At 36.1% G+C, this 12,618-nt stretch overlaps 3 protein-coding genes and 1 long non-coding RNA gene across 4 annotated transcripts; 2 read left to right on the forward strand and 2 right to left on the reverse strand.

The window, feature by feature from the left end:
• Positions 1,219-2,405, forward strand: LOC104785077. The gene is made up of 2 exons (XR_767311.2): positions 1,219-1,927; positions 2,044-2,405. It is a non-coding gene; the product is annotated as an uncharacterized LOC104785077 (long non-coding RNA).
• LOC104785079 lies at positions 2,461-3,887 on the reverse strand. Its single transcript, XM_010510213.2, has 2 exons — positions 2,834-3,887; positions 2,461-2,716 (listed from the first exon to the last, which is right to left on the reverse strand). The coding sequence occupies exons 1-2, from the start codon at positions 3,458-3,460 to the stop codon at positions 2,606-2,608; spliced, it is 738 nt and encodes a 245-aa protein (XP_010508515.1). The 5' UTR covers positions 3,461-3,887; the 3' UTR covers positions 2,461-2,605.
• On the reverse strand, positions 3,961-5,842 carry LOC104785080 (taxadiene 5-alpha hydroxylase-like). Its single transcript, XM_010510214.2, has 3 exons — positions 4,793-5,842; positions 4,522-4,709; positions 3,961-4,415 (listed from the first exon to the last, which is right to left on the reverse strand). Exons 1-3 carry the CDS (start codon positions 5,763-5,765, stop codon positions 4,119-4,121), a joined length of 1,458 nt encoding a protein of 485 aa, XP_010508516.1. The 5' UTR covers positions 5,766-5,842; the 3' UTR covers positions 3,961-4,118.
• On the forward strand, positions 10,732-12,580 carry LOC104785081 (protodermal factor 1). Its single transcript, XM_010510215.2, has 3 exons — positions 10,732-10,977; positions 11,075-11,969; positions 12,052-12,580. The coding sequence occupies exons 1-3, from the start codon at positions 10,827-10,829 to the stop codon at positions 12,392-12,394; spliced, it is 1,389 nt and encodes a 462-aa protein (XP_010508517.1). The 5' UTR covers positions 10,732-10,826; the 3' UTR covers positions 12,395-12,580.

Below are 12,618 nucleotides of genomic sequence, written 5' to 3' on the forward strand. Positions count from 1 at the left end.
AAAAAAAAAAAAAAAAAAAAAAAAGAGAAAAAACCACTTTGATCTTTTATTTTATTTTTAATTAACATGGTCTTTTTTTTTTTTTTTTATTAGCTTTGATTTGATATACGAGGACTATATTATTAAGTTCTGGTTAATTTTAAGCCGTTTCGTATTTATGAGAAGTGTTCCCCTAACGAAAATTACCATTAATGTAGGGATCGATCAGTGTAGTTACATAACTTATGTAGTTGTGGAGGCCATATAGATATTAAATTGGATCACGAGGTAGCACTTGCATTTTGAGATTTGGCATTAATGATATTGAGAAAGTTTAGTTAATATAACGCGTGGCCCATTTTTTTTTAATTTTGGATGAGCTCATTCCACATGCTTTATAACAAAGATTTCCAAAGTCGGTAGATACTTATTTAAGCTTATGATGATGAACATACTGGAGGATTTGAGTTCCCCCCGTGGTCCAGTCTAACGATAGAGAGTTCATGTGTACGTTATTCCTTGTACATACAAGACAATCTTTTTAGTCGTGTAAAAGTACTAGCTAGAGAGCTAGCTACCATATAGCCACAATTTTTATAAGTTAAAGCGTTTTTTAAAAAAAAAAGCACAGTTGGATAGTTATAGGATTCATTAGTACGTATTCCTCTGACTTTACAATACCATTACATTGAGCAGAACACTTTCGACCTCTTTAATCCACACATAGCCAGAAAATATTAATTTGTTACTATATAACCTTATTTATTCAAATTACATTACAAAAAATTCTTGAATTATCGAATATATATACAAAACATAACCAACAAAAAAAATCACTAATTTGGAAAAAGCTCACAAGATTTCCATAAAAATGAAAATCATTGATAAAGTGAGTCACAAATCGTATAAGTTCTGTATTAGATGAAGACATGACGTTGCTATAACTAAATAGATACGTATTTTACTTCAAACTCCTAAGACTTACTTAAATTATTAGTGTTACATTATAGATAATTAGGTTTATAAGTTATATAAACTAATCACCAAATCCTGATTTCCTGCATGGCTAGTTTTAGCTACAGCTACAACAACTACACGACTCAAAACGTTTTGCTTTTAGTTATGTTTCTACTTGGGCTTAATGTAACTGGGCCTGACCCTTAAATTTGGTATAGTGAAGTCTCTCTTTAACAACGTGCGCGGCAATATTTGTCAACTACCCTCCGATCGATCGTCAAATCATTCATCATCAACCGTCCGATTTCTCCACTAAAGCTAAAAAGGTAAAAAACCCTAAAAAATTCGATTTCTCCTGGAAAAATTAAAAATCTCGTACTGTGGATAATGAAGCAGAGGTTCGAAGAGCTTGAAAGTGAGATGCCGAGCAGTTTGATGAGAGATTAGAAGGTTTTAGAATCTACGGTATATCGACGAGAGCAGTGGAGCTTGATAGCGAGGTACAGTAATAAGGATTCAAGAAGATCTTATTACTGCGTTGAGAGGTGGAGATGAGACGGCGGTAGAGTTGAAGAAAGGGTTAACGGATAAAGGTGAGAGCTTTGAGAGTTATGAGAAGGAAGTGGAGACTTTGTGGAAAGCGAGAGCGTGAGATTGAGAAGGGAGAGTTAGGGATTTGGGAGGGAGAATTGGGGTTTTGGAAGTGAAGGTACTGGAGGAGAAGAGTGAGAAACTTTAGAGTAGAAGAAGAGATAAGAGAGAAAGGTAATCATAAAGATGAAGAGATATACGAATTGCAGAGGAAAGTCTCTGACTTTAAACTGCAAATTTGTGATGGATATGGGAGAATTGTAAGTTCGAGAAGAAGCAGACACAGGACTCTTTGAGTGAATCAATGAAGAAGGAATGAGTTGTTGAAGAAGAAGAAAAAAAGGTAACTTTATTGAAAGAGAGAATCTTGGAGCCTAGTAATGGCGTCAGAGCTACAAAGGTTGTAACTTGTANGAATCAATGAAGAAGGAATGAGTTGTTGAAGAAGAAGAAAAAAAGGTAACTTTATTGAAAGAGAGAATCTTGGAGCCTAGTAATGGCGTCAGAGCTACAAAGGTTGTAACTTGTAAATGGTGACCGAAAAAAGTTTCTTGGAAGGAGAATTACAGTGGTTGGTTCAGTTGGAGTTGCTGGTTTGGTGGCAGCGACAATGTTCATATGTTATTCAAAGCGAATGTGATTAGATTATATGCAAATAGAGGATTAGCTGAAGACCATAACTTTTTGCAGTTTCAGTGTCATAGGTCCCTAAGATTTTGCCTGGCTTTCGTTGAGTTTGTGATGTTTCTGGTTTTTATTTGTTTGACGTGATGATGTATCCTTTGGCTTTTAGGTTATGTATATATTTCATACGGGCTTGTCATCAGTTTGCTGTATTTCTGTTGAATGAATATCAAAGAGACACTTGTTGGTTGATTGCTTGACAGTGCTTCGTTACACACATTCTAGCCATTGCTTATAAACTTAAGAAAATGAAGAAAAATAGCAACTTGCTATTAGATGATGTGATGAGTACTAGAACAATGAGTCATATCTCTGTTCCTTATATTCTGCAACGATCTATTCATTGCAGGTTATGATTATTTACTATAATACTATAACCTTGGTTTTCTCTAGGTCAACTTTTTCTGGTGTCTGAATTGGCAGCCCGGAGAAGCTGAAGGAGTCCACAACAATTCCTCCACGAAGTTGGTTGCTGCATGGGGTACTTAGGGCGCAGTAGAGGGATCTGAAAAATGCAAGATAGTGTCTTAATAAGCAAATGAGAAAGGGTAGAGCTACAACTGAATTGGTGGTGCTTATGGAGAAAGATGTGTCATTTTCTTGTTTAGTTTGAGTTGCAAACCTGATTTTCATCTTTAGGTACAGGAGATGATTCATCTTGATGGGTATCAGATTCTTCGACATAAGTTGAAACCGGTAAGGACCCATCAAAATAATACTTGGAAAGGCTGGAATCAAGGTCTGAGTTACTGGATGAATCATCATCGGTATCCTCACCTGAAGCTGATGATGACTTGATTCCTTCTAGTATTTCCGGTGAATTCAGATTCACTGCACCTAAATCGGAAATTTCACTGCTATCTTTCAAACTATGGAACACGACACTTGTTTGTTCTGTTTCTGTAGGAGTGTTTTCTTGGAACTGAAGTATCATCTTTTCAGACTTGTTGTTCATCGATGGGAAGTTGTTTCGCTCGGCAACCTCAGGTATCAAACCACTATGACGTCTGAAAAACGCGAGAACCTTCTCTTCGTCCTCCATATCAGATTCATTGAAATCAGGATCAATAGAGGCGACAGTGTGCGAGTTAGATGGACCCGTGAAGCCTTCTTCTGTAGAATCTACTGGATCAACTTGATCAGCAGTTGTACCTCTGATCTTCTCTGCTTCCTTATCACTCCTCGTCTCCTCAGTTGAATTGTTTGCTTCTTCAATGGTCTTCCCCTCATCTTCACCTACCTTTTCCATTCCTCTTCTGGTATGTGTCCTCTATCTTTTGGTCTACTTCGAGCTGCTACAGTATGGATCTTGTGCCGATTAAAAAAGGAATCCGTTCACGGACTCAATATATCTTGAAGGTTGCTTCATGTATTAGTTGCATTGTTATAGTTCAACCAACGATTGCAATACCAAACACAGACTAAAACCAAACGAAGAAGATAAAGAAGAGAAAAAGCAAATCCTATGATGGAAACTTTGAAGAGTAGTTGAGAGATTAAAAGGAATGGCTGATGGAATAAAGGAAGAAACATTCACACTTTTTGTTTTTGACTGGTTGGTTCGATGTGAAAACAAGACTTGAGCAACTTTAGAAACAAAATTTCCTTTGTACAAGAAATTGGATCAGATATGTAGTGGAACTTAGAGATGATCTTGTTGAACCGTTGGTTGAGAAGAGGTTTGAAGCCTGTACATCATTATTTGCTATTTGATGTGATGCAGTGCGTTATTGTAAGAAGGATTCTCACTTAGGAAAAGCATATATACATACACATAGTACTAGTGGTAGTTACACTGAAATGAAAAGAGAGCATTCAGTCTCATTCAATACAAGTCTAGAAATTGTGGTGGAGTTTGAATATTGCGTACATACGCAGGCTACAACATACATACTCATGTCTCTATTCTATGACTCCTTGGGAGAAATTTTGATTGGCATTCCAAGTGTTGGAAATGGCAGAGGGTCCATGCTGATTGTCTCATCTGGGTACACTAAAGACCAATCGTAATTGGTCATGACGAAATGCAAGAAAACGAGAATGCTGATTTTTGCTAGTTGGTGACCTGCACAAAGCCTTGGTCCACCTCCAAATGGAAGATATGTATACGCCTGTATTGGCTTATCAAATCTTGTTGGATCAAAACTCATTGGATCTTCAAATATTTCAGGATTGTAATGAGTTCCATAAGTTGTCCAAAGTATCTGCATTCAACCAAAGATCCGGAGGTTTAATTTTTTAGTATTTCTTGAAAGAAACAGAGTGTTGATTAGAAATTAAAGAAGCTAGGGGGAGATGGATGTGTTATACCTTCCAGCCTTTGGGGATTGTGAATCCTCCATAGTCAATATCAGCAACTGCTTTTCTAAAGGAGCCAAAGATTGGAGGAGATAATCTCATTGTTTCACGAACAACTTGCCAACTATACTTCATCTTTTTCACATCTTCCACTGTAAGATGTTCTCCTTCCCCTTTGTTTGCTTTTATCCTAACATGTTCTGAGATGAATCAAGAGAGATATTTAGAGTTGACTTTGCTGATAGGGAAAAAAACTATATTCTGAGATTCATTTGATTGTTACCTTGAAGGAGAGTGTCACGGCAAGTTGGGTGCTGAGCTAACATCTTAAAAGTCATGGCCATGGCGTAAGAGGTTGTGTCATGAGCTGCAAACACTAACAAAACCATACTATCTACAACCTCTTCTTCGGTTATCACGCCTTTGATCAACTCTTCTATTAGCCTTGAGAAAAGCGTTGTTGTGTTTGGCTTCTCAGCTTCTTCTTCCATTTCTCTTCTCTTCTCCCTAACCTTCCCAACAAGAAATGTCTCTATCTCTAGCCTTGCCTTCTTTGCTCTAGCAAACTTAGAACAAGGAAACTCAACCGGCATAGCGAAGACTCCGTCTAAAACTCTCTCAAAGATCTCTAACATCCCAAGCTCCACTTTAATCCCATACAAACACTCAAAGACTACAGTGAAAGTAAGTGCTTTTGCAGAACGGTAGAGGCTAATCTCTTTCTTGCCTTGCCATTCAGTTTCAAGATAAAACTTAACGGTATCACAGAGCTTAGGTACTATGGACTCTAACCCGTTATAGCTAAGGCTATTAGCTACAATCCCTCTAAGGACACGATGCTTCTCGCCTTGCTTAGCCATGATGCAGTTCATGCCCATTAGCTGAACAGAGGATGAAGGCCATGAGCTCACCACCAAGCTAAACTCATTAGACAATATCAGCCTATTAGCTTCAGCTCCATTGACTACTATTGTTGGTGATCCCATGATTTTTGTCTTGAACATGTTCCCATGTTTGATGATCCTTGGATTTACGAAATCCTCAAACACTCTGTTGCTTTTTTGAGCTTTGTAGAACTCCATTGTTTCGCCAATCCATGGAAGCCCCATTTCTCCAGGAGGAAGCTTCTTCGTCTTCTGAATCTTCTTTGATAGGAATGGGTGATGTTTCTTGCGGAAGAAGAAAAGTGTGCTGGAGACTGTTGCAGCTATGCATAAGAAGACCCATGAGAGAACGAAGTTTGGTTCTAAAACCATTTTTTTGTTTGTTTACTTAAACCAAATGTTATTAATCAAGTTTTGCATAATACAGTATTGGATTATGAACTGAGTATTTATAAGTAAGAGATTCTTTTTGTGAATGTTAAGGTCAAACCAAGTGGGATTATTCTAATTTCCTTACTTTGTTTTTTAATATTCATTCTTGTTCGTTATGAGTTCTGACTCATGATTGATCTTCAAGATACAGTTCCTTTAGAGCTCAGACTACAATATCTTAATATATTGTTTTGCAGCAGACGGTGGTACTAAACACATGATTTTTAAAAAGACGGTGATACTAAACATGTTATGCAGCTGCATACACATGTATTACGATTACTAAACTAAAATATGGATTGTAACACTTATTTCCTTATACGGAAATACATAAATAATGAATAGAAATGGTTTGCTTCATATTTCTCTCTAATGTACATCTTCTCTTTGGTATCTTCTTCTTAAATACGTATCCTTACAAAAACTTTAGACGAGAATACTGTTGAAACGACGAGGTGGTAGATAAAAATAAAAAGTAAAATTTTAAAAGTAAATCAAACCATAGCATAAAATTATATTTTATTTATATATATATCTTGTATCTCCATAATCACTAAATGTCTGACTAAAAAAGAACCAACAAAAGCTTATAACTTATATGTTGACTTTCGAATATTGAAAAATAATTATGTACTTATATTTTTTCTTCTTCTATTGTTGATTTTGGGAAAGAAAGAGGGAGATAGAGAGAGACAAGAGCATGTGCTTGGAAGTTGGAATATGCAATAACCAAGATTTGTAAAATGAATGAATCACATATGAATCTGATCCCCATAATCTGCCTCTTAAATAATTTCGTAATACTGTATCTGTATCTTTCTGTTTTTTGTTCGTGATAATAACATGACTGTATGTAAACACACTTGCTGATGAAATTTTCATTAGAGTAATATTATGCTTTGAAAATAAATTAAAAAATTATATGTGAATCCCTAAAGATCTGCTGTGGCCGGCTGCCTCTGTTATTATGTCCAAGTTACGTTGCAAACTGCGTCTGAGAGATTGGTGTGTGTACATACATTAAACTAATCTTACGGTGGATAGACGTCCAAACAATCGCATACTTTAGTCCTTAATTTGTGTATACTTTTGGGCATTTATCTTTATACATATACCACTCTTTAAACGTTACATTATTTCAAAATTTATAATTTGTGTGTACAGTACTAATTCTTGAAATTTGGACAGTTCATTTTTTTTATGGTATAGTTCATGCACCTAAGAGTGAATTTTCTAATATTGCTCGCAACAGCGGATAATTTCGAATAAGTATAACGAATAATTTGGTAAGAAGTCGCTTTTTATAGATTCCTTGTGGAAAAACGTTTTATCATGGGAAGTGTCTTTTAGTCAAGTGGTTACAGTATCACTTCTGCTACCGATTTTACCGCAGTTTGACTCCACTAAGTCGCGTTACTCTGTATACAGTATAACTTCTATAAATTAATACTCTTTAAATTAATACTCGCTATAAATTAATAAATTTTTCCGGTCCCGAGTTGGGCCGGTGTAAAAAATAACACATTTCGATAAAATAATAAGATAATAATTTTTTTAGAAATCCTATGTAAAAATATGGTCCCATCAATATCATAAATTAATAATCATATATACTAATATATATATATATATCTAAGAAAATCTAATGAAATATGACTCTATTGTTGTTTGTCTATTCTTGAATTTGCATTTTTGTTGGAGCTCATCTCTCATTTCTCATTGTTGTATTCTCAAATCGCATCCATAAATTGTGAAGAGTCATAGATACGATAATTGCTTCTTTAGTAATTGGTTTTAAAGGTACCGCAATATCTTCTGCGACTTCATCATGACCATGAAAAATAGTCGTAACAATTTTTCCTAAACTCTAAACTTCGAACATTTCTCATTTTTACCTAGATAATTTATTATACAATTAACATTAATCCTATTACGATAACCAAAATTATAAATTAAGAAAATTCTTTAAAAATGTGAATAATAACAAAATTATCTTATTTTGTAATAAAAAATTTTCAAAATAAAAATGAGAAAATCTCTTCATAAAATAATATTTTATTAATTTATCGATAAATTAATAATTATTAATTTATCGATAAATTAAAACCTCTATAAATTAATAAAATTTCATGGTCCCGACCTTATTAATTTATAGAGGTTTTACTGTAGTAAGATTTGACTATGAAACGGGCCTTGTCAATTCAACGATGATAAAAAAAAAACGTTTTATCATATCAAACGAATTTTGGAGCGTTTTTTAATCTTGTCGCGGCATTAGCGCATATATAACGATGCCACTTTACGTCGTCGGTTTTGTTAATTAACTTGCATAACAAATTAACCTCTTATAGAAATGACAAAATAAGAAAGACATTAGTTTAATAAATTAAGTTATGAGCATTTTTTTTTTTTTGTGCAGCTAAGCTATGAGCAATTGAGCATCTTAAAAAATAGTTTCGCTCTTGGAAACTTGAAACATAAATAATTTATTATGATGACGATGATGATGATGTTGACATTGACAACAACAATTATACAAACGTATGATGGTCGTCAATCATCATCAACGGTATTGTTGTATATATGATCGGTTAGCGAAAACCAATAATATATACATTATTAATAACTGCGAATGTTATACTCGAAAGTATAATTATTACTTTTGCATTTTACATAGGCACACACATACATTTTTCTATGTCGAGACATGTTTAAGTTTTATATTTGATTCATAGTTTAAGACATTTGATTCTTTCAATGATCGGGACTATAAGTGCGTTTGGTTGGTCGGATGGCCATGAACGCTAAAACAAACAGACAATTTGGTCCATATTTGTTACCCTAGTTTTGGAGTAATTTATTTTGGACCGTTTTAGCCATTACTGGAAACCACCTAATTCTTTCTATCAAATGTTCCTTACTGTTGCACATACGGATACATTTGATCACCGCATTAATCACATCGACCAAACGATGCTATTTTGTTCGCACCAACTTCACCATTGTAAACGCTATTAAATTTTTGAAACTTTATTGCCTTATTGTGGATAAGTACCCAATATATTCGTACATTCATGTAATTAACGAGACAATCGATTTCGTATTATTGCTTTCACCTATCAACTGATACATCATACAAACGCATTACAAGTCTCTAAAGACTAATACAATAAGACACAAAGAAAAAGATAAACATGAAAATATTCGGTATTTGTCCTAATAATGAAAGCAATCATCTATTTTACTAGCCAAAGGCATCTTTGACTCCAAGTGTCAACGGATTTGAATTGATAGACCAACTAACATACAACTTTCAAATGTCAAGTCTTGAATCTTCACTCTTGTATTACTCTCAAAACCGGTAAGATTTATGTGGTATAGGAAATTGAAAATTTATTTCTCTTCAAAATTGTTACAAGTATAATGTTATACACCGTAACATGAGATGTATGAATGAATATTCACGTGGTGTCTAGTGTCTACATAAGTAAAGGACAGTAATCAAAAATTGTATTAACAAAATTGATTGCAAGTTTGTAACCCCTATGGCTCAAACCAATCGGTAGGGAGCTACAATAGTGTCGGAATCCTTAAAGGCTAAACACTGACTCGGACCAGCTTATGTCAATATGGTTAGCGCTTAGCGGAATAGCTGGCAGATTCAACTAATTCTGAATTTAAAACATTTATAGATGCTTTGGTGATTTTTAAACTAGAATGGTGAAAAAGTGGTTGAGTAGAGAGTTTTATTAGTTTATTTGTTAAAAAAAATAGAGAAATAAATCAAATAAAAAAAATGTTCCATCTATTAAAAAAACGTCACAACTCCAAAAAAAAAAAACTTTACCGCCAATATCATCTCTGGAAAAATTATTTACAAATGATTAAAGGTGAAATAAATATTCACATTCGAGTAATAGAGAAGCCAGATCTAGGAGCAACTCCAGAGAAGTGAAAGAGAGTGTGCATTGTTTTGTGAAGCATTGGAGCTGGTTCAGGTTTCAGACCCACTAAAACCTACCGACAATGTTACATTTATTTATCTCTCTTTAAATCTCTAATCAAAAGTTTCATCTCATCTTAGTATTTTTTATTTTACTTTGGTAGGTCCTCTTCGACCTCTGCATCTCCACATGCTATACAAGTGGCATCGCTGTATGTATTATTTACCACTCTCTTATTGTTACTCAAAACTTAAATGTCACTTGAATGCAAACTACTACTATATATTTAAGTGAAAACCATATCAAAAATAGCCATAGGTAAACCCAAAATTTATGCTAATTAATTAAAAACTTGAAAAAACACACTGTCTATTACCAATGATTTTGATCCAATCTTTGGTTTTGCTTTCCATAAAAACCAATTAAGTCGAGGGAGAGAAGTGAACCTTAATTGTAATAAATGCAGCTTGACTTCTCTTTTAACGTCAAGTAACCCACTAATTTAATCATCTCCTTAGCTAGCTATCTTAGCGCAGCAAGCACAAAACAAAAGGGTCTACGTTAGTCTACCTAGATTCTTGATTTGAGTCTTGATGGCCACTTGATCTCATAGCTAGCTTTGCATTTTGGATGCAAACATGTCCTGCAACCTACTGAACTGAGTCATTGATTGAAACGTGAATAGTAATACGGATTGAGAGATGAATCATTTCATATGGGAGACAGCTTTCTCATACGCGTCCACGCCTTTGCATGAAAGATTAATTTAAGTAGTACTACTCTTTCATTTTTCTAAGAAAAAATATATTTTTACAGAATTCTAAGTGTTATTGCAATCACCAGGGGTATTAAATGGGATAGTGTAAATGCACCTGCAACATATCAACTAACCACACACTCCTCCACCTGTTTGTATTTACTTCAAAACTTTTCAAAAAACCCTTTAGTATGTGCTTCATTCCCTCTATTTATAAACCCTAGTATCCGGTTTTTATTCTACAACCAAGGAACACACAACACCATTTGCAAAAGTTCTCTCTATTAGTGAGTTTCAGAAATGAGAGGGATGAAGAGTTTAACCATTTGGGCTCTCTTTGCTGCTTTACTCTCACAGCAGCTCTTTGCTTCTGTTGCTTCCATAAGGTTCGAGGATGCGAAAACATACTACTCTCCTCCTGCAGACCCAAATGCAGGAACTCCTCCCCCTGGTAAGACAAAAGAAACAGAACACCTTGTAACTTTTTTTTATTCATTTAATGTAATAAGAATCTTTACTAAGCATTACTTTTCACTCAACTCATGCAGTCTCACATGGAACTCCTCCATCACACGGTGGAAGCTACACTCCAACTCCTTCGACGCCATCATACACGCCTCCTTCTAACTGTGGAAGTCCTCCTTACGACCCTACTCCTTCAACTCCATCTCACCCTTCACCTCCATCACATACTCCAACACCATCTCACCCTTCACCCCCATCACATACTCCAACTCCATCTCACCCTTCACCTCCATCACATACTCCAACACCATCTCACCCTTCACCCCCATCACATACTCCAACTCCATCTCACCCTTCACCTCCATCACATACTCCAACACCATCTCACCCTTCACCCCCATCACATACTCCAACTCCATCTCACCCTTCACCTCCATCACATACTCCAACACCATCTCACCCTTCACCCCCATCACATACTCCAACTCCATCTCACCCTTCACCTCCATCACATACTCCAACACCATCTCACCCTTCACCCCCATCACATACTCCAACTCCATCTCACCCTTCACCTCCATCACATACTCCAACACCATCTCACCCTTCACCCCCATCACATACTCCAACTCCATCTCACCCTTCACCTCCATCACATACTCCAACTCCTTCCACTCCATCACACACCCCTCCTTGTAACTGTGGGACGCCACCTCACGATCCTTCCACGCCTTCACATCCTTCAACGCCTTCACACCCTTCAACACCTTCCCACCCAACGCCTTCAAATCCTCCTTCTGGTGGATATTACTCATCTCCTCCCCCAAGTACTCCAGTCGTTGTGACTCCACCAACACCCATTGTTGACCCTGGCACACCCATCATTGGAGGAAGCCCACCAACTCCCATTATTGACCCAGGCACTCCTGGAACTCCTTTCGTTCCTGCTCCATTCCCACCAATCACTGGAACATGCGAGTAAGTGACAAACATTCTCTGTCTTATGATGATGGTATCAAGTATCACACTTCATGAGTTTTGTTTATTTTGTTATGTGTAGTTACTGGAGAAACCACCCTACGTTGATATGGGGCTTGCTTGGCTGGTGGGGAACTGTTGGAGGAGCTTTTGGTACAGTCAGTACCTCCAGTAGCATTCCAGGGTTTGATCCTCACATGAACCTTCTTCAGGCACTTTCCAACACCCGCTCTGATTCCATTGGTGCTCTCTACCGTGAAGGCACAGCGTCTTGGTTAAACTCCATGGTCAACACTAGGTTCCCTTTCACAACTTCTCAAGTTAGAGACCACTTTGTTGCAGGACTTTCCTCTAACAAGGCAGCCACAAAGCAGGCCCATACCTTCAAGCTTGCTAATGAAGGTCGTCTACAGCCCAGAATCTGAAGAGTTTCATGTCTCAGTTTGTTTGTTGGTTCATATCAAAAGCAGTCTTAATTATTTATCTTATCATGTGTGTGCTCAGTAGAGTTTTAAGTGTCCTATAGACTCTAGTAATATTTATATTTAATGTTGCTGTTTCAAAATATTTCTTGATCTTAAATAAGATTTAGTAGCTCCTCTGTTTCTCAATCTGTTCAAGAACGTTCAAAGAAATGAAATGCTAGTAA

This window comes from Camelina sativa, chromosome 5 (genome assembly GCF_000633955.1).
Source record: "Camelina sativa cultivar DH55 chromosome 5, Cs, whole genome shotgun sequence".
Taxonomy (NCBI): Eukaryota; Viridiplantae; Streptophyta; class Magnoliopsida; order Brassicales; family Brassicaceae; genus Camelina; species Camelina sativa.

What these genes read in the sequence shown, in the direction of transcription:
- LOC104785079 (XM_010510213.2), bottom strand. Translation starts at nt 3,460, where the DNA reads ATGGAAAAGGTAGGTGAAGATGAGGGGAAGACCATTGAAGAAGCAAAC. An exon ending in TACCTAAAGATGAAAATCAG is followed by an intron (nt 2,717 to 2,833) that starts GTTTGCAACTCA and finishes TGCATTTTTCAG; the next exon opens with ATCCCTCTACTGCGCCCTAA.
- LOC104785081 (XM_010510215.2), top strand. Translation starts at nt 10,827, where the DNA reads ATGAGAGGGATGAAGAGTTTAACCATTTGGGCTCTCTTTGCTGCTTTA. An exon ending in TGCAGGAACTCCTCCCCCTG is followed by an intron (nt 10,978 to 11,074) that starts GTAAGACAAAAG and finishes CAACTCATGCAG; the next exon opens with TCTCACATGGAACTCCTCCA. An exon ending in CCAATCACTGGAACATGCGA is followed by an intron (nt 11,970 to 12,051) that starts GTAAGTGACAAA and finishes TGTTATGTGTAG; the next exon opens with TTACTGGAGAAACCACCCTA.
- LOC104785080 (XM_010510214.2), bottom strand. Translation starts at nt 5,765, where the DNA reads ATGGTTTTAGAACCAAACTTCGTTCTCTCATGGGTCTTCTTATGCATA. An exon ending in CCGTGACACTCTCCTTCAAG is followed by an intron (nt 4,710 to 4,792) that starts GTAACAATCAAA and finishes GATTCATCTCAG; the next exon opens with AACATGTTAGGATAAAAGCA. An exon ending in CAATCCCCAAAGGCTGGAAG is followed by an intron (nt 4,416 to 4,521) that starts GTATAACACATC and finishes GGTTGAATGCAG; the next exon opens with ATACTTTGGACAACTTATGG.